Consider the following 26,664-nt stretch of genomic DNA (forward strand, 5'->3'; position numbering starts at 1 on the left):
CGTACAAAAGCTGGCAGGATGTGACGAGTCAAACACCACGTGATGGTTCTGGTGTCTCAACGCAGTGGGTAATATAAATGGCAGCAAAGGTTGCAAAGGCACATGGATAGGTTGTGAGTGGGCAAATCTGTGGCAAATGCAGTTTGATCTGAGAGAGAGCCAAGGTCATCCATTTTGGAACGAGAAAGATAAATCAGAGTGTTTTCCAAATGGTGAGGAGTGAGGTATTCTGGAGGAGCGGTGAGAGTTCAGGATCCATGAATAGAAATTACTTAAAGCTAGCGGATAGCTTCAAAAACAAATTACAAAAGCTAATAGAATTTTATTCTTCATCTCATGAGGGCTGGAGCACTTATTCACACAAAGAATGTTGGAAATATGGAACCCTCTCACCAAAAAGGTTGGAGGTCATTTTAACATTGCAAAACTGGTGTTGTTAAATTTTGTTATGTAAGTGGATGTAGGTAACTGGGACCGAGGCGAGTGTACAGAGTTAAAATTCAGTCCAGTCAAAATATAATTGAATGATAAAAATGCTTGAAGGGTTGAATGACACGATCACAGAGTAACCATCCTTATCTTTCCTGTATTCCACAGACCTGATTGGCTCTGGGTATCACACCCAACCCCGCTCTCATTGATTAATTGGTGCCTGGATTCATGACAGATTCCTGATTGGCTATCAGAGATTGTCAATCATCATTGGTGATGTCATTCCCTGTTTGAATGCAGGATGTCCCAGTTGTATAAATACAAGAGCTTGTGAGGCCAGAGGTTATGTTGTTGCTGTTTGACTCTGACTCTAAATCTGTAAGATGGCTTCTCAAGTGTGTCAGAACTACCACAAGGACTGTGAAGATGCTGTTAACAAGCAGATCAACCTGGAGCTCTATTCCTCCTATGTTTACCTCTCCATGGTGAGTTTTACATTTTTGGGGGTCTTATTTTCAATTTGAGACTGTGGCTTTGTTGTTTTCTGAGCAGGTAGAATTTCTCTAGCTAATGGGCTGGATTTAGATATATTCCCTCCCCAGACTGAAGAGATTGGACAGGAGTTTGTTCCTATTTTAGAATAACTGTCCAATGTAGATCTAAAATTAACTCCAGGGTTTGGATTGAGGTTTCTAGTAGAAAGATTGTTTTTAAGGTACTGGAATCTCACTTTTCTAATTATAGGGGGCAATTAAAAGTAATTGGGCAACAGGTGAGTGAAGCATCAGAAACCTGTGGTTGTTTGTCCTGATGTGCTGAACTGTTCCACAATTATCTTGTTAATTGATATTACACCATAGATTTTATAGTGGAAGTGAGTTTCAATCCAAAAAGTGTTAGTGTTCTTGGGTTCTCCAGTACTGCTATTTCCTGTTCAGCTGAGCTGTTGGATTGGATTTTATTGTCACGTGTACGGAGGTACAGTGAAAAGTATTTTTCTGCGAGCAGATCATTAAGTACATGGGAAGAAAAGGGAATAAAAGAAAATACATAATAGGGCAACACAAGGTATGCAATGTAACTACATGAGCATGACAGTGGGGAAGAAGCTGTTTTTGAGTGTTTGTGTTCTCAGACTTCTGTATCTCCTGCCTGATGGAAGAAGTTGGAAGAGTGAGTAAGCCGGGTGGGAGGGACCTTTGATTATGCTGCCCGCTTTCTCCGGCAGTGGGAGGTGTAGATGGAGTCAATGGATGGGAGGCAGGTTCATGTGATAGACTGGGCAGTGTTCACGACTCTCCTGATTCTTGTGGTCCTGGGCCGAGCAGTTGTGATACGAGGCTGTGATGCAGCCAGATAGGATGCTTTCTGTGGTGCATCTGTGGAAGTTGGTAAGAGTTAATGTGGACATAGAGTTTCCTGAGGAAGTGTAGGTGCTGTTGTGTGTTCTTGGTGGTAGCATTGATGTGGGTGGGCCAGGACAGAGTTTGAGATGTGCACCCCTAGGAATTTGAAACTGCTAACCATCTCCACCTTGGCCCTGTTGATGCTGACAGTGGTGTACACAGTACTTTGCTTCCTGAAGTCAATGACCAGCTCTTTAGTTTTGCTGGCATTGAGGGAGAGATTGTTGTCGCTACACCACTCCACTAGGTTCTCTATCTCTCTTCCTCCTCCCCCCCCCCCCCCCCCTGTATTCTGACTCGTCGTTATTCGAGATTCGGTCCACTATGGTTGTAAATTCAGCAAACTTGTAGATGGAGTTGGAACCAAATTTTGCCACGCAGTTGTGTGTGTACAGGGAGTAGAGTAGGGGGCTGGGAAAGGTGAGTTCTAACAAGAGTTGACCATGTGGTGATTATGGCATAAGCAATTTTGTATATAATAGGCACACTACCTCCAACCACCAGGTGGCAGTGTAAACTACCAGGTTACTCTGTGCTTGGGACAGTTGGGAGTAAGTCATGTTGGTGGATAGACTTATTCTGCATTGGCTCTAGTGTAGTTAGTGTTAGCAGTTTGTTATGTATTTATTCCAGTTTTCTTTAGTTCATGAATTATTTTAGACTAACTAGATGTTCTGTAGTGCATGCAGCATTTATGGCCAATTAGGGCAGCATGGTGGCACAGTGGGTTAGCTCTGCTGCCTCATGGCACTGAGGTCCCAGGTTCGATCCTGGCTCTGGATCACTGTCCGTGTGGAATTTGCACATTCTCCCCATGTTTGCGTGGGTTTCGCCCCCACAACCCAAAGATGTGCAGGGTAGGTGGATTGGCCACGCTAAATTGTCCTTTAATTGGAAAAAAAAAATGAATTGGGTACACTTTTTTAACAAATTTTATTAATAATTTATGGCCAGTCTACAGAACGTGACCGACAACCAGGCCCAGCCAGTCTCTCCTCCATTCAATTATGATCAAGACTGGTCTGTTTCAACTCCATTTTCCACTTTGCTCTCCATAATCATTTGCCTGTGACCAAATGCCTCCCTATCCCAGCCTTGAATGTATTCACAATGGAGCAACGCAACCCTCTAGGCAGAGAATTCCACAAATTCTCAGGCAAATAACTTTCTTTTTAAAATGTCATTAGGTTCTTTAAGACCAGCTACTGAGGTAGAGAAATGATGGGTTCTGGAGCTGAAATGATGGGTTCTGGAGCTACGGGGGGGGGGGGGGGGGTTTCAGGCTGGGTGGAAGCTGGGGCTGACCTGACTCTCTCTCTTTTCCATTGTCTCTCCCCATAGTCCTCTTACTTTGACCGGGATGATGTTGCCCTGCGTCACTTTGCTGAGTTCTTCAAGGAGCAGTCGCATGAGGAACGGGAACACGCTGAGAAACTGATGGAATTCCAGAATAAACGTGGAGGCCGCATCATCCTGGAGGATGTCAAGGTTGAAGGATAAGTCTGATGTGTTGAAGTAGTCATGTGAACTCGATATTTCTCTTTTTTTTTCAGCACTTTCTGTTTTTGCTTCTATGATGCCTGTGTGGGTAGAATTCCTGTACTGGCTTGAGATTGACTAAGGTCCTGCCTTCACTATCTTGCCCCTCACCTGAGGTGACCCTCTGCTCTCCCACTCCCCCTCTGGTGACATTTATATTTTGCAAATTGGGATGCATGAGAATCTGCAAAATCCAGGGCGGTGGGAAATCCTCTTGATCGTCGGAGCTGGAGGATTACTTGAGCTAGTGCATCAAGGTGGTTCAGGAAGAATGATTTCCTGCACTGTGCTAGTAACCCAGGCATTGTAATGGTTAGCAAGGAGAATGCAGAATGTGGATCATAGTTGTAGACCATCGTTCAGTAGTCACCTTTTTTGAATGAGTGAATAGTGTATTTATGGAACCCTTAGGCTTGAGCTGTATCAATAATGGTCCCAGTGGGGACTCCAGTAATTGTCCCACACCATCTTTGGGTGCAAAGGTTAACATCACCTGGAATTACAGCATTAACAAACATCTCTCCTTTTTGTTTCAGAAACCAGAGCAGGATGAGTGGAGCAATGGTCTGGAGGCAATGCAGAGAGCTCTGCAGATGGAGAAGAATGTGAACCAGAGTCTGCTGGATCTGCACAAACTCTCCTCTGGGAACACCGACCCTCATGTGAGTTGGATGTTGATATTGGAATCTGCTCTTCGCTATATATTGAGTTTCACTTGGGCTTCACACTTGTATTGAACAATGGTTTGGGACATTTTGTGTTCTAGTTATGTGACTTCCTGGAGACTCACTACTTGGATGAACAAGTGAAGATGATCAAGAAGCTCGGAGATCACATCACCAACCTGAAGAGACTGGGAGCCCCTGAGAATGGCGTGGGAGAGTACCTGTTTGACAAGCTCACCCTGGACTGACTGGGATTGTAGAATCATTGCTTCTCTATGTAATAAAATGTAAATTAAGTCTGCATTCTCTGTACCGAAATAAAAAAAACAATTACTTTATGAATAATTTTCTCTCTAATTCAGTAGCTCATGTATTCCTAAGATTCATTGCTTCCCCAGATGAGTTTACTGACTGGATTTGGTGACATTTCATCTCCATTTGTGCTGTGAAGCAGCTTAATGTCAATAAGTTGTGGGAAATGTGGAGAGGACACCCACTTGTTTCCTCCTTGGTCAGGATAATATCCATAAGGAATAATATGCTCTTGGTGGCATCTCCACATTAGATTGTGAGAAATGTTTTTCCTCTTGACCCTTTTTGGGGTCATACCTCCCATCCCATAATCGTACTCATGTGCCTGAGTCTCTTTCTTGCAGTTAGTTATGACACTGGTGCATCATTACTCAACAGTCAATGTGCATTGTCATAACCGTTAGTCCCACTATAACAGCCTGCAGTGGGTTTTGGATTGCTTGGGGTGTTTTGCCTGCCTACATGGATAAATCTGCATTTTGGCCAATGTTTGCCGCAGCCTGACATCTATCCTTTCCCAACATCATTGCCTGATGTGCAATGTTTTGACCGTTTCACATTTTGATAACAGAAGAGCCACAAACTTGAAATTCACAGCAGGGGACAATCACTTCCTTTATGGAATATGGACAATCGCTTTTGTCCCTCCCTAGTTGCTCTTCAGAAGGTGGGTGATGGTGAGTTGCCTAAAACTGCTCCACTCCCTGAGCTGTAAGTGCATCCACTGTGCAGTTAGGGAGACAGTTCCTGGATTTTGCCCCTAAGCCAGTGAAGGAATAGTGATTATATTCCCCAGTCAGGATAGTGAGTGGCTTGGAGGGGAGGATTCCGATGGTGGGGTTCCCAGGTTTCTCCTGCTCCTGTCTTTCTAGGCAGTAATGGTCATGGGTTTGGTAGATGCTAGTTCCTGCAGTGCATCTTGTAGATGGTGCACACAGCAGCCACTGTAGAATAATTCTTGGAGCCTTGTGTTCCATACTTGCAGATCTTTTTTTTAAATTTGAAACAGGAGAGGCCATTGTTATATTACCCGTGGTGGTAACATGTAGTGTTCTTTGTCTTTTCTTCTCAAATGATCCAATGTGTTAACAAAGAATCCACTAATTAAATGAAGTTCGCACACTACTGAGCTACAGTTAATAATAAAGTAATATTGAATCTGTCTAGCAAAAGTCACTGTACATGATCTAACCTCGTGTTAACACTCTCTAATCTAATCCTCTCTCTAATCTAATCATCTTGTGTTTTCATACTTAGCGATCCAGAATTCTTTTTGGTCTGATTTATATACAGCCAGGTGGTGGATGCTAGTGTTTGAATTACACAGATGTCAAAGTAATCCTTCACTAACCTGACTCTATACATATCATTACAACTACTGTTTGCATTAAACCTGGATCACTAAACTGTTCTGATGCATCAATATGTTTCTTGAGGATTTCACTTGAATGAAATTGGTCACTTGTCACATTTAGACAGAATTACACACCTCATCCAAATGCTTAAGTGTCAGATCATCCCAGAGTGGCTGGTAGGACACATGGGCCAGGAACAGAAACTGGCACAGGAGGCCCTGGATGAAATTGATATTGGCTGCCTGCACGAACACTCAAATTAGTCCCATTCATGTTTACACAAAGTAAAGACCATACTATGAATATGTAACTAATTGCAAGACATAGGTGATCAACTTTACAGCAGGATGAAGATCAGACAGAAGAAGCCATCAGACTCCAGAATGGGCTAGTAGCTGGTCCGATGAGGGTTTTCAGACGACAATGGATCTTGATTGTACCATCCTGGATAAACAGGAGTATCTTGGTTTTATTTCTTCCCATTAACAAGTTGGGGTGTGGATGGGACAATGGAACTCCAGCCAGTTGGGGTGCATACCTATGACTCAATGCTAGCAGACCTGTATAAAGGAAGGAACATTGGAACAGATCTTCAGCGATAACCTGGGAGTCTCCCAGGCACAATCATCGCAAGAAGAAGGGAACCTGGGTTTCAAAGGCCGGAGAAGATATCCACATCGAGTGATCATAACCTGGCCTTCCACCTTCACTAAGTACGGGTAATACCTAGAGCTCAGCTGTGCGTCTGAGTCATATTTTGTGTGTGCGAGAATTGTGAATAAATTTGTGTTAAACCATAATTCTGTTTTGTCCTTTGTTCCTCTTGCACAGAAAGGCACTTTTGAGTATTAAACTGGCCGAAATATGTGAGATATTACAGACACAAACACCAGAAAAAATAATTATCTTGAAGTTCCATGCCAATAATGCTTATTTTTCTTCTGACTTGATGTTTCCAGCTTTGTGACTTCCTGGTGTTTCAATACTTGGATGAACAAGTGAAGATGATCGAGAAGCTCGGAGATCACATCACCAACCTGAAGAGACTGGGAGCCCCTGGGAATGGCACGGGAGAGTACCTGTTTGACAAGCTCACCCTGGACTGACTGACTCACATGATGATTTCTTGTGCTCCATTTCTATTCTGTTATTGTATTTGCAAATAGAAAATGAAAAACAATAATAATTGAGCAAATTCATGTCTATATATAATTCAGTAGCTTTGGATCATGAATCCCAACTGTCTATACATTAAGTATTTGACATGACAATTTAAGTGTTCCTTCTGCTCAGACACATGATCAATCCCGGCCAAAGATAGTTTATTCCTATATCTCCATGTGACTCAGAAGCTTGGAGGGGGTTTCTGCAATTCTCGATGCAAATGGGGTTTCTAGCATTTCCAGGTTGTCATGAATCTGTGAATATTGAAGTGTTGGCTAGTGTAGACTTGAGAGATGAACAGACACTTCCAACACTGATGAAGGCTCAACTCAATTTTATTAACTAACTTCCAACTAACTAACACACGATGACTGTGGGTCTAAATGATGCTAACTTAAACTAGAGACCTAAGCCTTGTCCGAACCAGTTGATTCTCTCAGCACGTGGTGTGCGTCTGTGCTGGGCTGGATGAGTTCCTGTTACACTCAGAGGCAGCACCCAGAATGAGCGGGAACCGTGGTGCCCTCTGCCTTTATAGTGTGTGTATTCTAACTGGTGATTGGCTGCGGTGTTTGTGCATGTTGATTGGTCCCTGTGTGTGTCCATCAGTGTGTGTCTGCACCATGATATACTAGTGTATATTATGACAGATATGAAGGAAGGACACTAAATTTCAGCCGCTGTGATCAGCATCAATAACGCAGACTCATTCTGGACATGACAAGAGATGCATCAATTTGTGGATTATCCGCTTTATATCTATTAATAAAAATGAAAGAGGATGAGTATGATTGAGATATTGGGCTGCCACAAAGGACTATTTGCCTCCTGGGAATCTAGATTGGGGCACAGTTTCAAATAAAGCTCTCTTTTCAGCATGAGGCAGCTGAGGAAAAGATTCTTCGGAGGGTTGTAAATCTTTAGAATTCTCTACCTTGCCTTTCTTTCCTTTCCCACCCATGGAGGCTGGGTTATTTCGAGTTGGTCAGCTTCCCATCTACAAATATAGAGATCAATTCGGGCATTAGAATTGGTGCCTGAATTCGATCAGCTGCTCTTGTCAAAGGGAACGAATGATCTTGTCCTGTTCTTCACTGGAAACCCCTCCAAATTTTTGTTTTGTCCTGTATACCTAATCGAGCACTGACCACTCTCCTCACCCTTTTAGGGCAGCTAGTCATTGTTCAACCCCATGCCCCTGTCTCCAAGAGCTGTACTTCCCCCAATGTCTTCAATGAGTAAAAATAGATGGTCTTGGGTCAGACACCCAACACTTAGGTTACAGATATAAAATCTTCCCTTCAGTCTCTCAAGCGACTTGAGATTTGCAGAAGGGACCCTTAAATTTGATTGGGGGCAGAATTTACATCGATGGAACATTAGAGCAGCACGGTAGCATTGTCGATAGCACAATTGCTTCACAGCTCCAGGGTCCCAGGTTCGATTCCGGCTTGGGTCACTGTCTGTGCGGAGTCTGCACATCCTCCCCGTGTGTGCGTGGGTTTCCTCCGGGTGCTCCGATTTCCTCCCACAGTCCAAAGATGTGCAGGTTAGGTGGATTGGCCATGCTAAATTGCCCTCAGTGTCCAAAATTGCCCTTAGTGTTGGGTGGGGTTACTGGGTTATGGGGATAGGGTGGAGGTGTTGACCTTGGGTAGGGTGCTCTTTCCAAGAGACGGTGCAGACGCGATGGGCCGAATGGCCTCCTTCTGCACTGTAAATTCTATGATTCTATGATTCACTTTCCATTTTCCCCAACTTGTCTCATTGGTTGCTCGATTCGCTGCAGTCTACCTAGCGCAGGTCTGTCCATTTCAGCCACTGCGATCAGCGTCACTAACGCAGACTCTGGACATGACAAGAGATGCATCAATTCTCCAAGAGATTGCTTAATATAAATACAGTTGTGCTCAATACCATCTATAGGGCTCAATTTCCATTTGCAAACTCATCAAGCCGGTCTATTGTGAAGCTCTGATTTGGAGAAGAGATTGCATCAGTTTCAGTTTGCGGAAAGTCAAAGGAATCAACATCAAATGTGTTAATGACAAGGTTCCTTTAAAAAACAGGGAAACGTGAAGCACATGGAATTGGAGGAAACCCTTAGATATGGTTAGGAATTGATTAAGACATAGCAGACAGAGTAGGGGTAACGATGGTGAACTCCCAAGACCGGACACAGGGTTTGAGATGAATGGGGGGGGGGGGGGGGGGTACTCAGATTTGCATTCTATCCATAAATCCCATCGACGAACAATTAGGGAGATGCATATTGAAATTTCCAGCAGCACAGTATTATTATAAATGGGAGCAGAAGTTTGCAAAGGAATTGTAATAGAAAAAAGGAGTTTATTTTTACTTATTCGTCCACAGGGTGTGGGCCTCCCAAGTGTGTCAGAACTGCTGGGCGGCACAGTGGTTAGCACTGTTGCTTCACAGTGCTAGGGGCCCGGGCTCGATTCCTGACTTGGGTGACCGTCTGTGCGGAGTCTGCATGTTGTCTGCATGGGTTTCCTCCGGGTGCTCCGGTTTCCTCCCACAAGTCCCGAAAGATGTGCTTGTTAGGTGAATTGGACATTCTGAATTCTCCCTCAGTGCTCCCGAACAGGCGCCGGAGTGTGGCGGCTAGGGGATTTTGACAGTAACTTCATTGCAGTGTTAATCATCATAGAATTTACAGTGCAGAAGAAGGCCATTCGGCCCATCGAGTTTGCACCGGCTCTTGGAAAAAGCACCCTACCAAAGGTCAACACCTCCCCCTATCCCAATAACCCAGTAACCCACCCAACACTAAGGGCAATTTTGGACACTAAGGGCAATTTATCATGGCCAATCCACCTAACCTGCACATCTTTGGACTGTGGGAAGAAACCGGAGCACCCGGAGGAAACCCATGCACACACGGGGAGGATGTGCAGACTCCGCACAGGCAGTGACCCAAGCCGGAATCGAACCTGGGACCCTGGAGATGTGAAGCCATTGTGCTATCCACAATGCTACCGTGCTGCCCTAATGTGACACTAATAAGGTTATTATTATATGACTGATCTGGAAGACATGGGCTGACATGGGGCGAGGCACAAATCACAGCACAAGGCAGGACCTGATGCAGGAACATTGTTACAGCTTCATATCCCATCTGGGACTCGGAAGATAACTATAGGGTAGAGAGAGAGAGAAACCATTTCCTCTTGTGGTCCAGGACAGGGGCAGCATGGCATTAATATTAGAGCGGGGCTGTTCATGGAGGGTGTGAGGAAACACTCCTTCACACAAAACCATTGAGGGCTATTCAAAGATTTCAAAACTGAGATTGCTAGGTATTTGTTCGTTAAGGTTATAAAGGGATACGAAATCAAGGCAGGTTAATGGAGTTAAACTAATGATCAGCCAAGATCAAATTCAATGGTGGAACAGGCATGAGGGGCTGAATGGCCTCCTCCAATTCCAATTTTCCAATCACAGAAAAACCATCTAACCCTATCTGTATTCCACTGATGTGATTGGTTCTGGGGAACACACCCCACTCCCTCACCTTAATTGGTCTCTTGGCAGTTTCCTGATTGGCTATCGGGGAATGTCAATCATCATTGGTGATGTCGTTCCCTGTTAGGATGTCCCAGTTGTATAAATACAAGAGCTGGTGGTAGGGAGAGTTAGTCTGAGAACAGTGATAGCAATAGTCAAGATGGCCTCCCAAGTACGTCAGAACTACCACAAGGACTGTGAGGATGCTGTTAACAAGCAGATCAACCTGGAGCTCTATTCCTCCTATGTTTACCTCTCCATGGTGAGTTTTGAAGGATTGGGGTCCTAATTTAAAACTAAGCCTGCCACTTCATTGCATTCTGTGCAGTTAGAATTTCTTCCTATCAATGAATTGGAATAAGAATTTATATCTGTCACCCTTGAGGTTAAATACTGTTGATACAAAATGGGGATAATACTAATAGTTGTGTCCTCTTTTGTTGAGTTAGTTGTGAGGATTAATCTTCAAATCTGTCAAGCTGGTCAGCTTTTTCAATTGGATGGCAGCAGTTGAACTTATTGAATGATTAGTTGGTGAAAGACTCAAATGTGGTTGTTTTTCATCCTCTAATTTATAAATCTTTACCTGAAGCTGGATCCTTAGATGAAGCAGTGATTCTTCAATTTACCAGAATTGAACACTATACTCCAAGTGTGGCCTAACTAAGGTTCTATACAGCTGCAACATGACTTGCCAATTCTTATACTCCATGCCCTGGCCAATGAAGGCAAGCATTCTGTATGCTGCCTTGACTACCTTCTCCACCTGTGTTGCCCTTTTCTGTGACCTGTGGACCTGTAAACCTAAATCTGATTGTCAATACACTTTTTTTTTAGAATACCCAATTATTCTTCCATTGCTACTCTCTGCCTTCTATGACCTAACCAGTTCTGTATCCACCTTGCCAACTCGCCCCTGATTCTGTGTGACTTCACCTTTTGTACCAGTCTACCATGAGGGACCTTGTCATAGGACTTACTGAAGTCCATATAGACAACATCCACTGCCCTACCTGCATCAATCATCTTTGTGACCTCTTTGCAAAGCTCTATCAAGTTAGTGAGACACTACCTCCCCTTCACAAAACTATGCTGCCTCTAATACATCCATTTGCTTCCAAATGGGAGTAAATCCTGTTTTGACGAATTCTCTTGTAATTTCCCTACCACTGATGTAAGGCTCACTGGCCTGTAGTTCCTGGATTATCCTTGCTACCCTTAAACAAAGGAACAACATTGGCTATTCTCCAGTCCTCTGGGACATCACCTGAAGACAGTGAGGATCCAAAGATTTCTGTCAAGGCCTCAGCAATTTCCTCTAGCCTCCTTCAGTATTCTGGGGTAGATCCCATCAGGCCCTGGGGCCTTATCTACCTTAATAATTTTCAAGATGCCCAACACCTTGTCTTTTTGGATCTCGATGTGACCCAGGCTGTCTACACACCCTTCACCAGACTCCACATCCTGCCTTAAAACTTACTGAATTGTGGTCACTGTTCCTGAAATGCTCCCCTACTGAAATTTCTACCACCTGACCAGGCTCATTCCCCAATACCAGGTCCAGTACAGCCCCTTCCCTAGTTGGATTGTCTATATTGTTTTAAGAAGCCCTCCTGGATGCTCCTTACAAACTCTGCCCTGTCTAAGCCCCTAGCACTGAGTCCCAGTCAATATTGGGGAAGTTGAAGTCTCCCATCACAACAACCCTGTTGGTTTTTACTATTTTCCAAAATCTGTCTACCTATCTGCTCTATCTCCTGCTGGCTGTTGGGAGGCCTGTCGTGAACCCCCAGCATTGTGACTGTACCCTTCTTATTCCTGATCTCTACCCATATATCCTCACTGCCCTCTGAGGTGTCCTCCCATAGTACAGCTGTGATATTCTCCCTAACCAGTAATGCAACTCCACCACCCCTCCTTGTGGAAGATCCAGTGAAGGTGACTATTCGTACACCTGGGATCAGATAGCACAAAAATGGTAAGTTAAAATCCAATTCCACCTCCCTTTTTGTCTCCACCTGCAGTTCTCTTACTTTGACCGGGATGATGTTGCCCTGCGTCACTTTGCTGAGTTCTTCAAGGAGCAGTCGCATGAGGAACGGGAACACGCTGAGAAACTGATGGAATTCCAGAATAAACGTGGAGGCCGCATCATCCTGGAGGATATCAAGGTTGGATTTTAACTTGAAAGGTGTCTTCTATAATACGGATTAGATTAATCTTGCTGTTAGATTCTCAATCCATTTGAGATTAATGACTAAAATTCTGGTATTGGGTGCAAGTGAGGACTGTAAAAGATAAACTGATCGAAGGGATTAAGGAGGATTGATTTGTCAAAGATTGCAAAGCAGTCTGTCCTGTAATGGCCTCTCAGTCATCCCAGTAATGGGAGTAACATGCATTGGTCTTTTCACTCCCAAGCACAAAAAAGATCTTGTTTACCCCTTTCAGAAACCAGAGCAGGATGAGTGGAGCAATGGTCTGGAGGCAATGCAGAGAGCTCTGCAGATGGAGAAGAATGTGAACCAGAGTCTGCTGGATCTGCACAAACTCTCCTCTGGGAACACTGACCCTCATGTGAGTTGGATGTTGATATTGGAATCTGATCTTCACTATGGTATACTCGGTTTCACAATTGCTGCCAAGACCACCCATTCTGTTGACCTTGACACATCACCCAGTGGTTCCTGGGGCTTTCTCTTCAGTTTAATAAAATTGTGTCTTGCTATTTGAAGACATTTAGCCACAATTACCTGTATCATCATTCCCCCCCCTCGCCACACAAATGGCCTCTTTCTCATCTGGGGACAGACTGTTTGAGCTAATATCGTTTTTCTCCATCAGCTTTGTGACTTCCTGGAGTCTCACTACTTGGATGAACAAGTGAAGATGATCAAGAAGCTCGGAGATCACATCACCAACCTGAAGAGACTGGGAGCTCCTGAGACTGGCACGGGAGAGTACCTGTTTGACAAGCTCACCCTGGACTGACTGGGGTTCTGTTTTTCATTGTATGAAATGTAATCTAAAATAAAGTATTCATCATGGACCTGGTAATCATGACACTTGTTCTTGAACTGAATGGTTTGCTGGACCATTTAAAGATTGGTGAGTTGCTGTGGCATGGAGGGACAACAGGTTTCCTGAAGATATACATGAAGCTGAGTTTGGGGTGGGGAGCAGTAGAGTAATTTGACCTTTGCCCCCTCCCAACCTCTGACTAGTTCCTGACAATGGTTTCCATCTCTGTGCAGAACTACTCCTCCCTCCCCCCACCCCCACTAATAAGCAAAGCTCACTGAACCTTGTCCAAGCAGGTCTAACAAGCCACAACTCCTTTTTGTCTTTCTACCTTGCTGTGCACTAGCTGAGTGTTACAGCTAGCAAAGGTTTAAACCCCCACACAGGCTCGAAAGGTAAATAGCGTTACAATACTTGAGCTCCCTCTGGGGGCCATATGTTTTGTCCATACTGTTACCTTGACAACTGCAGCCCCACAATCCCAAACATACACAATCCCAAACATACTACAGCGTATCATCGGAACTCTAAACGTTAGCTCTTTTCTCTCCCTACGAACGCTGCCAGACCTCCTGAGTTTTTCCAGCATTTTGTTTCTAAAATCTCGTCCATGCTGCTTAACAAAAACCTCAACCTCCTGCATGTTGGGGGGAAAAATAATCTTTTGAGTGGAAGGTTGCTCTCAACCTTTCTGGATGCACAAACCCCAAATCTGACTCCATTAGTGCTGATTTTGCCTTGTTGCAGTGTTCTTTGCCTTATTCACGTGCCACTTGCCAACTCTGCTCTGACAAATTCCTTATCCCAGACAACAGGCTGGTTGTGATAACAAAAATCCCTGAAAGTCAAGACCATGGTAGGTGCTACCTCCATGTGCAGCCATCTCCTCCCCCTCACCACCGGAAGTCCTTCAATTCCAGAGTTAAATTCTATTGGCTGCTATTGTGGGATTTGCACCCATGTCCCCAAAGCGTTAACCGAGGCCTTCGATCACTTGTCCTTCACCACTGCGAACCCCTGGTCACATTCCTAGGTGTGTAAAAATGTAGTTTTCATTAAAACTTCCTCTATGCACCCCTTGTCCCAACTTCCTAGAGTTGATTCAACACCTGCTCTAACTTCTGAATTGTAGCATCAGCAGGCAACATGCGTAGAAAGTGCGGAATGTTAGAAATTAAGCAAAGGGACTGAATTGGTGTGTTGCTCCAGACTTTCACCTGTCTGGGGAGAAGGCATGCAATTGATATTTCTTACTAGACTGACAAGCCACATTCTAGTGATGCTTCAAACCTGTGTTACCCACTTATCCTTTAGGCCGGTTCACATTTTGTTCAATTGCTGCTGGCCCCTCTCTAAACGATTATGCTTCTGAATCTTGGGTGAGCAAACGCCCACACTTGAATCAGCTGGACATAACTTCTATGTTCCAGGTGTAAAATCTTTCCTCACAATCCAGGCTTGAACCTCGATTTGCAGAAAGGAACAATCGGTGGCAATTCAAGTTTTTTTAAATTATAAATTTAGAGTACTCAATTCATTTTTTCCAATTACGAGGCGATTTAGCGTGGCCAATCCACCTAGCCTGCACACCTTTGGCCTGTGGGGGCGAAACCCACGGGGAGAATGTGCAAACTCCACATGGACCGTGACCCACAGTCGGGATCGAACCTGGGACCTCGGCATCGTGAGGCAGCAGGGCTAACCCACTGCGCCACCTTGCTCCCTAGCAGTTCGAGTTTGATGGGATCAGAAATCCACACCACAATTCAATGAAGAGTTGAAAAATGAAATGAAATGAAATGAAAATCGCTTATTGTCACGAGTAGGCTTCAATGAAGTTACTGTGAAAAGCCCCTAGTCGCCACATTCCGGCACCTGTCCGGGGAGGCTGGTACGGGAATCGAACCGTGCTGCTGGCCTGCTTGGTCTGCTTTAAAAGCCAGTGATTTAGCCCAGTGAGCTAAATCAGCCCCATAATAATAATAACCGCTTATTGTCACAAGTAGGCTTCAATGAAGTTACTGTGAAAAGCCCCTAGTAGCCACATTCCGGCGCCTGTTCGGGGAGGCTGTGAATGGGACTTGAACCCACGCTGCTGGTCTTGTTCTGCATTACAAGTCAGCTGTCTTAGCCCACTGTGCTAGACTAGCCCCTAATAAAATCGCTTATTGTCACGAGTAGGCTTCAATGAAGTTACTGTGAAAAGCCCCTAGTCGCCACATTCCGGCGCCTGTTCGGGGAGGCTGGTACGGGAATCGAACCGTGCTGCTGGCCTGCTTGGTCTGCTTTAAAAGCCAGTGATTTAGCCCAGTGAGCTAAATCAGCCCCATAATAATAATAACCGCTTATTGTCACAAGTAGGCTTCAATGAAGTTACTGTGAAAAGCCCCTAGTAGCCACATTCCGGCGCCTGTTCGGGGAGGCTGTGAATGGGACTTGAACCCACGCTGCTGGTCTTGTTCTGCATTACAAGTCAGCTGTCTTAGCCCACTGTGCTAGACTAGCCCCTAATAAAATCGCTTATTGTCACGAGTAGGCTTCAATGAAGTTACTGTGAAAAGCCCCTAGTCGCCACATTCCGGCGCCTGTTCGGGGAGGCTGGTACGGGAATCGAACCGTGCTGCTGGCCTGCCTTGGTCGGCTTTAAAAGCCAGCGATTTAGCCCAGTGAGCTAAACCAGCTCACCCTTGAATCTCTGCAGCGGTGCACATTTCATTTCCCAACTCTCTGCTGGTTTTGACATTCACTACAACTTGTCTGATCCAGCTCCAACCCTTTTATTCCATTGGGGTTAACATGGTGAAAGTGCGCAATGTGGGCATGTTTGGGACCTCCACCACCACCCAAGAACTTCTGCGATGAATGGGTTAGACAGGATCCAGCTGTGCTAACACTGTGCAGGCTTTGTAAAGGCTCTGAGTGAGAGAATACGCAATCAGATTCGGTTTGAGGGAAGTCAATGAAACCAACCATAATGACATCGCTGGTAAGCCTCTGCAGGATATTCGGAGAATCGGATGCAGCCTGTAGACATTGTTGGAATTTGGATATGGAATACAGAGTTAGGCTGATGGGTGTGCAGTGCAGTCGGCAGGGTGGGACTAGACCAGGGGTGGGCAAACTTTTCCGTGCAAGAGCCACATTCAGAAATTCACAATTTTAAAGGGCCGCATTGTATATTAAGTAAAATAATTACTTCACCCGGTTATGATTCTGGGCACCTCATATAGAACATAGAACATAGAACAGTACAGCACAGAACAGGCCCTTCGGCCCTCGATGTTGTGCCGAGCAATGATCACCCTACTCAAGTCAACGTATCCACCCTATACCAGTAAGTAATCCAACAGCCCCCCCCCCCCCCCCCATTAACCTTGAAAAAAAAATTTATTTAAAAAAAAAAAATTTTTTTTTAAAAAATTTTTTTTAATGACTTGGCGGGCTGTAGTTTGCCCACCCCTGGACTAGACATCTCCTCTGGGATCTGTGCAGGGGGCTCCACTTTTGAACCCGGGACCCTGAAGCTGTGAAGCAACTGTACTAACCACTGCGCTACCGTGCTGCCCATGCATCATGGTCTCAGAGAGAGAGCAGCACAGATTCAACAGAATGTTAGCAGGTCTAAAAGGGTTCAATTATGCGGACAGTTTGCACAGAATCATCTTGCATTCTAGGACCAGGGGGAATAATCTTGTTGGTAAGAGTAAGGGGTTGGTCATTTCATACAGAGATGAGGAGGACTTTCTTCTCTCAGAGGGTAGTGAATATGGGGAATTCTTTACCGCAGAGAGCTGTAGAGACTGGGTCATTACGTATGTTCAAGGCTGAGATAGACAGATACTTAATCACAAGGGAATCAAGGGTTATGGGGCTAAGACAGGAAAGTGGAGTTGAAGATGATCACATCAGATCAGTCATGATCTGATTGAATCGCGGATCAGACTCGATGGGCTGAATTGTCTACTCCTGGCTCCTATGTCTTATGGTCATTCTCTTGTGCACAGAAGAATAAGGGATGATTATTATTGAGGAATTGAAGATGATAAATGGAGTTGATTAGACAGATAGAAACAATTTCCTTTGGAACAAAGCAATAAACTTAAGACCAGATCTTGGCCATTTAAGGCTGATGCTCGTAATAATTTATTCCCAAGAAAGGAGAGCGTCAATGTAGACACTCTCTCCCTAAAACATTGGGAGGAAACAACAATTTCAAAACCGAGATGTTTAGGTTTTTGTTCAGTAAGGGGCTGAAGACAGGCGGACAGTGGCATTAAGATTCAGAGCAGCCATGATATCATTGGCTTGAGGGACTGAATGGCCTCCCCCTGTTGCTATATTGCAATCATGCATTCCAATGCTCTGATTGGCTCTGGGTATCGCACTCCAGCCCCTCTCCTTTGTCAATTGGTGCCTGGATTCATGGCAGAGTCCTGATTGGCTATCAGTGATTGCCAATCATCATTGGTGATGTCATTCCCTGTCTGAATGCAGGATGTCCCAGATGTATAAATACAAGAGCTTGTGTTGGGGAGGGTCAGTTCTAGAACTTTCTAGGTGATAGTAGCAGTGAAGATGGCTTCCCAAGTGTGTCAGAACTACCACAAGGACTGTGAGGATGCTGTTAACAAGCAGGTCAACCTGGAGCACTATTCCTCCTATGTTTACCTCTCCATGGTGAGTTTTGCATTTATGATCCTACTTCAAATTTGAGGTTGTGTTGTCATTATATTTTAAGCAAATCAATTCTTTTATTGGGTGAACATTCCCTGAATTCCACCCAGTGAATGTTAATTAGCAATGGACCTTGTCACAACAATGGTTTCCTCTTTCAAAGATGCCCTGAGGTATTCACAAACAGAAACTAGCTCTAGAAGTTAGTATGTTTGTAACTAAAGATTCATAAACCTGGTTTAATCTTTTCAAATTGAAAATAAATACATGTTATTGGGTAATTAATTAATCCTTATTGTTGCTGCTAATGTTTTTCTAATACAACTAGGTACCCTTGTTTAACTCTTCCACGGGGTTTCTGTAGTGAGGAAAATTGATTTGCAGCAAAGCCTTTCTTAAGCAGCTAACTAACCCCTTTATCAAAAAGATGTGAATGGGGAGAGTGCAGAAAAGATTGAGTGTGAGTTATATTTACTTCCTGTTGAGTTTTGTACTTCTGGCAAATAGTTTGTTCTGAGCCAGCTATAGTTCTCCTAGGTCAATGAATTGGCTTTAGAATGTAGTTTTCCCAGTGAATGTTACAAAGTGACTACTCTGTAATAACTTGACCCTGTAAGTCTGAAATGAATGCCAGGTCTCCATGGAAGTTTAGATTCATTAATTGGACAAACTCCCCTTTTCTAAAAAGAGTAACCACTATTGAATTCTCCATCCACCAAGCAAGCAATGATCCTGTATCTGATTGCTCATTAAGGGACTACTTAAAAATGATCTATTGCTGCTATTTTAAGCTGACCATGGATGGGATTTGAACCAGACCTGACTCTCCCTTTCCATTGTGTCTCTACCTGCAGTCCTCTTACTTTGACCGGGATGATGTTGCCCTGCGTCACTTTGCTGAGTTCTTCAAGGAGCAGTCACATGAGGAACGGGAACACGCTGAGAAACTGATGGAATTCCAGAATAAACGTGGAGGCCGTGTCATCCTGGAGGATGTCAAGGTTTGAGTTAACGGGTATCTGCAATGGGTCACCCCCATCACCCTCACCACCTGATGGTGATATTAATGCTAAGGTTTAATTCTAGATTCTTGTGATTCATTTAATCCTTTTAACAGGTGTTGGTTATGATCCTGTTTTGCCTTGGCAATTTCTCTACATGATGAACTGTAGAAGGTGGCTCATGTCACCTTGTGGACAGTTGGGAATGGGCATAAATGCTTTCCTAAGCAGTGACCCTTTTTGATTAACTAAATTAACAATTATTTTGGCATACTTGCTTTTTAATTCTGTTCTCTCATTTTCTCATGTATTGTGTTGAATCCATTGGTTGTGAGCTGTCTGCCTTTCCCCTTTCAGAAACCAGAGCAGGATGAGTGGAGCAATGGTCTGGAGGCAATGCAGAGAGCTCTGCAGATGGAGAAGAATGTGAACCAGAGTCTGCTGGATCTGCACAAACTCTCCTCTGGGAACACTGACCCTCATGTGAGTTCTCTTTTTGTTTTCTGGGGGTTATATTGGAGTTCATAACCTTTTGTAGGACTTAAAACTATTTTGAGGATCTCCAAACCTAATGGCTTTGCTTCTGCTGATGGGAGGGGTTGGGTGAAATGGGTCTTACACCAGTTTCCTGGGATGTAATAACATTGACGTCTAACCATCCGTCTGGAGGGAAGCTCCCACATTCCTATATCTACCGCTGGACATAAAATGCTGCTTTGTCTTTTTCAGCTTTGTGACTTCCTGGAGACTCACTACTTGGATGAACAAGTGAAGATGATCAAGAAGCTCGGAGATCACATCACCAACCTGAAGAGACTGGGAGCCCCTGAGAATGGCACAGGAGAGTACCTGTTTGACAAGCTCACCCTGGACTGACTGGGATTTGGGAAGCCCTGTGGCTAATTTTGGTTTTTCTCTTGCTAAATATGGAAATAAAAATATTTATCAATTTAGCTGTTGTTCTTCATTGGTAAGATACCGAGCAGTAAGGACTTTTCCACTTCTATATTTCTTGGCTTGTGTTTACTTCAATTTGTAAGCTTTGTGGGGCTGATTTACTCCATGGTAACATTTCTCAGAAGGAGCGAGTTGGTGTACTCAGTGCATAGGGAGTAAAAGTGGTTTGTTTGTGTCCAACCACAAGCTTCTACATAAGTAATAAGACACTTTAAGCCTACTGCCGCTCGCCATGCTACAGATGAGCCAATTCCCTGAGGTTGGTCTGCAGGTCAGTCTCGTGCTAGTCTAGCCAACACCGTTCAGTCTGGAACACCAACCCCAGCCTCACCTTCCACACCCTGCCAAATTGTCTATGAATTCCCCTCAAGATTGACTGTCAACCTGCTTTATGTTTGATGCCATCTTGAATTGATCTTCCCAAAAGCCCTTTGACCTTCATCTGCCTGCGTTTGACCCAGTCACCACATATCCCAAAGTGCGATCATCCACTCTGGAATGGCAAGATGAATCCGTGTTCTTTTTTAAATAGTGCGGAGCTCTGGGCTGAGGCAGTAGAGAGATTAATGGGCCCATGCACAGGAAACCGAAAGCTCTGGCGCAGGTACAACAAATAGTTGAAAAAGCAATGGTCTAGGGGTGGATGCCCTAAGCAGGGTTAATACCTCCTCATCGTGTGCCAGGCTCAGCCTGATACATAAGGCAGTCCACCGGGCAGACATGACTAGGATGAGCAGGTTTTTCGGGGTAGAGGACAGGTGCGTGGGAAGCCCAGCAAATCATGTCCACTGGTTTTGCTAAGGCAATGTCCACGGTGCTAAAAACACAGGTGGTAGCGACCTTTGGAGTGTCAGAAGAGCCGGGAGTTCAGAGGTCAAAAGAGGCTGACGTCTCGGCCTTTGCCTGCCTGGTAGCCCGGAGACGGGTCTTATTAATGTGGAGGGGCTCGAAGCCCCCGAGTGGAGAGACCTGGGTTAGCAACATGGCTGGGTTTCTCAGTCTCGAGAAAATAAAGTTCACCTTCAGAGGGTCAATGGTCGGGTTCACCCGGAGGTGGCAGCCATTCGTCAACTTTCTCGGAGAAAATTAAAATGTCAGCAGATGCAGAATTCCAGGGGTGGTGAGGGGGGGTAATTGGGGGAGGGAGGGTTGAAGGGGGAAATTGGGGGGTGGGGGATGAGGGAGGGTTGAAGGGGGAAATTGGGGGGTGGGTGATGAGGGAGGGTTGAGGGGGGAATTGGGGGGGTGGGGAATGGGGTGGTGGGGACATGGGGGAATGGGGTGGTGGGGACATGGGAGAATGAGGGGGTGGGGTGATGGGGAAGGATGAGGGGGGGATGGGGGGAGATGAGGGCCCGCTTGTTGTTGGGGTGGGTGAAGATTGAGATGGGGGGAGGGGGGAGAAATGATTATTATACCATTTTGATGTCATTGTCTATGTTATTTTTCTAAAAATTTTCAAATACCTTAATAAAGTTATTTGTTTTAAAAAGAAAAAGCAAATGGAATGATGGATCATATAATTTACAGTGCATAAAGAGGCCATTCAGCCCATTGAGCCTGCATCAGCCCTTGGAAAGAGCACCCTACGTAGGTCCACACCTCCACCCCATCCCTGTAACGTAGTAACCCCACGGGTAACACGGCCAATCCACCGAACCCGCACATCTTCGGACTGTGGGGGAAACCGGAGCACCCGGAGGAAACCCACGCAGACACGGGGAGAACCTGCAGACTCCGCACAGACAGTGACCCAAGCCAGGAATCGAACCTGGACCCTGGTGCTGTGAAGCAACTGTGACGCAACTGTGCTAACCACTGTGCTACCGTGCCGCCCTTGTTTGGGATGTAAAGTGATGGAGATTTTTGCTACAGTTGTGTAAATCTCTGCCTGACATCTGAAGAGCTGCATTCAGTTCTGATCATTTAACTTTGGAGGAGATGTAGCAGATTCTCCGGAATGACACCAGAGCTAAACAGGTTAAATGATGAGGACAATTTGCATAGTAGCAATCCCTTGTGTATTAAAGGTAAAGGGATGATTAATGTATATAGTTAGGTAGATAGCCAGAGGCTATTTCCTCTTGGACAGGGTCTATTCTCTGAATGTTGCACCTTGACCATTTCTTCACAAAGGAACAGACCACTTTATGGGGCCACTGCTCCAAAATGCTGATATCAAACAAATATTTCAGAATGGAGACTGTGGACACGATACAATGACCTCGTCGCGCCTGACTTGGTGATGTAATGGGGCTATTTAATCTTGCTCCGGAACGCCTCGTGAGATTTAACAAAATCTTTCGAGACTTTGCAATCTGTGTTTGGCCCAGATTAACACACTTAATGAGCAATTGGGCTTATTTGAATCTGTCGATGCTGCATTCTCCCATGGCCCGGGACCTAACGGCCGTGCGTGGGACACCTCGCCATGGCCCTGTTTAGTATTGGTCCTTACAAACATGGCACCTGGGGGGGGGGGGGGGGGGGGGGGAGAGTCTCCCAGCCCATTGGAGGCCCCCAGATGGTCGGCCTCTCGGTACCTTGACGCTCCTGCTGGCACTTGGGCACACTTGGCACCGTCACCTGGGCACCCTGGCACTGCCAGGAGGCCAGTGGCATGGCCAGGATGGCAGAGGCACTGCCAGGAGGCCAGTGGCACATCCAGGATGGTAGGGGCATTGCCAGGGTGGCACTGCCTATGTGTCCGGGTGCCAGGTTGCCCATGCCTGGGATCGGGCCCAGGAGAGCCCTCCCCTGAAGAGGTGGGGTGAGGGTGGGATGGGGTGGGGGGGGGGGGGGGGGGGGTGCTTGGGGAGCCCCTAAGAGGTAGGTTGGGGCAATGTGGATCTGAAGGCCACGGTGGGCGAGCTGAACTCAGCAGTGCAGGGAATTAAGGTAAGTGCGGCCTCGGATGGACGTCCCTCACCGAGGCCAGAAAAGCAGCAGAGTCCCGTTAGATAGCGGGGTCGTGCTCGGTGCTGCAGATGCCAAGAAGCACCCCACCGTACGTGCCCAAAACGGGACTCTGTTTTTTTCATGTTAAATCGCGCCCTATAGGTTTTTGTTAGGTAAGGGAATGAAGGCATATGGAACCCAAGTGGACACGCGGCACTAAAAATCGGAACAGCCATGATAATAATAATAATACTCTTTATTGTCACAAGTAGGCTTACATTAACACTGCAATAAAGTTACTGTGAAAAGCTCCTAGTCGCCACACTCCGGCGCCTGTTCGGGTACACAGAGGGAAAACTCAGAATGTCCAATTCACCTCACAAGCACGTCTTTCGGGACTTGTGAGAGGAAACCGGAGCACCCGAAGGAAACCCACGCAGACACGGAGAGAACGTGCACACTCACGTGCACACTCCGCACAGACAGTGACCCAAGCCAGGGATCGAATTTGGGTCCCTGGCGCTTTGAAGGAACAGGGCTAACCACTGTGCTACCGTGCCGCCAATTGAATGGCTGAACAGGCTTAATGGGCTGAATGGCCTCCTCCTCCTGTTCCTGCATTGCAATCATCCAAATCCGCCTGCTTTCCAAAGCTCTGATTGGCTCCGGATATTGCACACCACCCCCTCCCCTTTATTAATTGGTGGCCGGATTGATGGCCGATTCCTGATTGGCTATCGGGGATTGGCAATCATCATTGGTGATGTCATTCCCTATTTGCATACAGGATGTCCCAGTTGTATAAATACAAGAACTCATGGTAGGAAGGCTCAGTTTGAGAACTTTCTAAATAACATTGAGCAGTAATAGCGAGGATGGCTTCCCAAGTGCGTCAGAACTACCACAAGGACTGTGAGGATGCTGTTAACAAGCAGATCAACCTGGAGCTCTATTCCTCCTATGTTTACCTTTCCATGGTGAGCTTTGTTTGTGATCCTCCTTTGAATTTGAGCTTGTGATATCATATTCTGAGCAAATTTATTTTCTTGGGTAATGAATTGGTTTTAGTATCTCAAATTCTCTCTGGACTTCATCCAGTGAATGTTAACTTACAGTAGAACTCATTACACTGACTGTTCCCTCTAATGGAGTTACTCTAGGTATTTGTATCTGAAATTAGGGTTTTGTAAACTTGTAACTAAAGATTTTAGAAACCTAATCAATTTTGAAATTGGAAATAAAAACAATTAAGTAACCAATTAGTTAGACATTGGTTCTGGTAGTTTTTATCTAATTGAATGAAGGACTTAAATCCTGACTAAATTGTCCTCCAATTAAAGCTGGAGAACAGATATGTGTCAAATGGGTGAAGTCAACTATTTTGTTGGCTTAAATGCAGTTTGATAGCTGTAATTGTTTCTTTGAAGAAATATTACTGAAGATTTGTGTCTTCTAATACAGCCAAGTACCCTTGCTAACTCTTCCACAGGGTTTCAATATAATTAAATAATCATTAGGACAAAATAGTATGCTAGAAAACCTTGCCCCCCCCATAAAGGAGGTTGTGGAGAGCGTCCAGATAAGATTTACAAGAGAGGTTCCAGGGATGAGCAATTGGGGACTGCTTGCCTTGGGAGAGATGTTAAGAAATTGTGCAGCTGGTCAGGAATAAATGGGGAGGAACTGTTCCCATTCCTAAAGGATCAAGAACGAGGGCACAAGTGAACTGCAAAACTATCCCTAAAGAGTGGTTTGAGTCCAAGTGTGCTGTGTGAAATGAGGTGTTTGAGGGCATCAGATGAATATATGTGCAGGGAGGGTGGAATGGCATTGCATCATTTAATATTTGTTTTGATAGAACCAGTGTGACATGATGGGCTGAATGGTCTTTTAAAAAGGTATTGAGAGAATATGCTCTCCCATAATTCTGGATTTTCTATGGCTGGGTAAGATCTGCCTGAACTGACTCTTATCTTTTTTTCATCTCCCTGCAGTCCTCTTACTTTGACCGGGATGATGTTGCCCTGCGTCACTTTGCTGAGTTCTTCAAGGAGCAGTCGCATGAGGAACGGGAACACGCTGAGAAACTGATGGAATTCCAGAATAAACGTGGAGGCCGCATCATCCTGGAGGATGTCAAGGTTGGATTGGTCTTTTTACAAACCGACTAGCTTGACCTGACCTAATAAGGTTTCCCTGCTGTCTAGAGAATAGGGGATTAATGGATGCTACAGAGGTGGGCGAAGTTAGTGCTTGGAAGTAGAAGCATATTGTGAAATCAACATAACTGGCAAACTAAATATTCTAAGAATGTGGATGCTTGCAATGCTAAACTGGGCTCTGTAAATGTGCTCTGAAGAGATACAGGGTGGAATGGAAAATGATGGACTCGTTCAAAAATTGGACGAATTGCCATTAGAAACCATCTTGTAAATTGTGGGGAGGGAGAGCTTTTTGATGACATTAGCAAGATTTTTATTTGGGACATTCCACAAGCTTGAACTGGGGGAAACTAATGACCAATTTAATCTAACTGTTTGCTGGTGGGATTTCCTTCCTTTCCTCATCTCCAGAAACCAGAGCAGGATGAGTGGAGCAATGGTCTGGAGGCAATGCAGAGAGCTCTGCAGATGGAGAAGAATGTAAACCAGAGTCTGCTGGATCTCCACAAACTCTCCTCTGGGAACACCGACCCTCATGTGAGTGAATTGTTTACATTTACACTTTTGGGTAACTTAATGGTGAATGTTCCTGTCCCACACTCTCTAGACATCTAACGTACACTTATTGGGATGGATCATGGACTTTTTCAGGGGTCTGCTAATGGAGAAAGGACATCCTACTGGATGCTAATTACTTCTCTTTCTTTCAGCTTTGTGACTTCCTGGAGACTCACTTCTTGGATGAACAAGTGAAGATGATCAAGAAGCTCGGAGATCACATCACCAACCTGAAGAGACTGGGAGCCCCTGAGAATGGCACGGGAGAGTACCTGTTTGACAAGCTCACCCTGGACTGACTGGGATTTGGGAAGCCCTGTGGCTAATTTGGTTTTTCTCTTGCTAAATATGGAAATAAAAATATTTATGAATTTAGTTGTTCTTCAATGGTCAGATACTGAGCAGTAATTACTTTTCCACTTCTATATTTCTTGGCTTGTGTTTACTTCAATTTGCAAGCTTTGTGGGGCTTTTGTATTTACTCCATGGTAACATTTCTCAGAAGGAGTGAATTTGTGTACTCAGTGCATAGGGAGTAAAAGTGGTTTGTTTGTGTCCAACCACAAACTTCTACATCTGTAATCAGACAATTTATTCAATAATTTTAAATGTCTACCTGGGCTCTAGCTGCTATAAGCCAACAATTGTTGCCCTTCCTGTAACATGGTAGAACATTAAAAACCTGTCTCAGGCCAGTTGCTTTGAGGCATCTCAATCAATTATCAACATCAGGCCAATAAATTTGTCACGATTGATTTGCACCAACAATCATGCAGGCTGAACCTTACTCTTCAATGCCATCATTGTAAAACTCCTTTCACACTTCACGAGTAAAGTAAGAGTTGAATTGGCATTCCCATGTCTACTGCCACTTGCCATGCTACAGATGAGCCAATTCCCTGAGTTTGGTCTGCAGGTCAGTCTCGTGCTATTCTAGCCAACACTGTTCAGTTTGGAATACCAACCCCTGCCTCACCTTCCACACCCTGCCA

At 45.0% G+C, this 26,664-nt stretch overlaps 2 protein-coding genes across 4 annotated transcripts; both read left to right on the top strand.

The window, feature by feature from the left end:
- The first annotated feature begins 795 nt into the window (after window positions 1–795).
- Window positions 796–26,557, top strand: LOC119956490 (ferritin heavy chain, oocyte isoform-like). Its single transcript, XM_038783761.1, has 5 exons — window positions 796–827; window positions 23,840–23,929; window positions 24,947–25,093; window positions 25,526–25,651; window positions 25,825–26,557. The coding sequence occupies exons 1-5, from the start codon at window positions 816–818 to the stop codon at window positions 25,969–25,971; spliced, it is 522 nt and encodes a 173-aa protein (XP_038639689.1). The 5' UTR covers window positions 796–815; the 3' UTR covers window positions 25,972–26,557.
- On the top strand, window positions 10,529–20,050 carry LOC119956491 (ferritin heavy chain, oocyte isoform-like). 3 transcript variants are annotated; one of them, XM_038783764.1, is made up of 4 exons: window positions 10,529–10,663; window positions 12,426–12,572; window positions 12,853–12,978; window positions 13,246–13,454. In XM_038783764.1, the coding sequence occupies exons 1-4, from the start codon at window positions 10,562–10,564 to the stop codon at window positions 13,390–13,392; spliced, it is 522 nt and encodes a 173-aa protein (XP_038639692.1). In that variant the 5' UTR covers window positions 10,529–10,561; the 3' UTR covers window positions 13,393–13,454. The 3 variants fall into 3 exon arrangements, with proteins under 3 accessions (XP_038639692.1, XP_038639690.1, XP_038639691.1); XM_038783762.1 differs by lacking the exons at window positions 12,426–12,572; window positions 12,853–12,978; window positions 13,246–13,454 and adding exons at window positions 18,951–19,097; window positions 19,455–19,580; window positions 19,827–20,050 and having other exon boundaries at window positions 10,537–10,663; XM_038783763.1 differs by lacking the exons at window positions 10,529–10,663; window positions 12,426–12,572; window positions 12,853–12,978; window positions 13,246–13,454 and adding exons at window positions 17,983–18,099; window positions 18,951–19,097; window positions 19,455–19,580; window positions 19,827–20,050.
- Window positions 26,558–26,664: the final 107 nt, after the last annotated feature.

This window comes from Scyliorhinus canicula, chromosome 23 (genome assembly GCF_902713615.1).
Source record: "Scyliorhinus canicula chromosome 23, sScyCan1.1, whole genome shotgun sequence".
Taxonomy (NCBI): Eukaryota; Metazoa; Chordata; class Chondrichthyes; order Carcharhiniformes; family Scyliorhinidae; genus Scyliorhinus; species Scyliorhinus canicula.

Coding starts and splice junctions, on each gene's coding strand:
- LOC119956490 (XM_038783761.1), top strand. Junction 23,930..24,946: donor CCTATGTTTACCTTTCCATG/GTGAGCTTTGTT, acceptor ATCTCCCTGCAG/TCCTCTTACTTTGACCGGGA. Junction 25,094..25,525: donor TCATCCTGGAGGATGTCAAG/GTTGGATTGGTC, acceptor CCTCATCTCCAG/AAACCAGAGCAGGATGAGTG.
- LOC119956491 (XM_038783764.1), top strand. CDS start 10,562: ATGGCCTCCCAAGTACGTCAGAACTACCACAAGGACTGTGAGGATGCT. Junction 10,664..12,425: donor CCTATGTTTACCTCTCCATG/GTGAGTTTTGAA, acceptor CTCCACCTGCAG/TTCTCTTACTTTGACCGGGA. Junction 12,573..12,852: donor TCATCCTGGAGGATATCAAG/GTTGGATTTTAA, acceptor TACCCCTTTCAG/AAACCAGAGCAGGATGAGTG.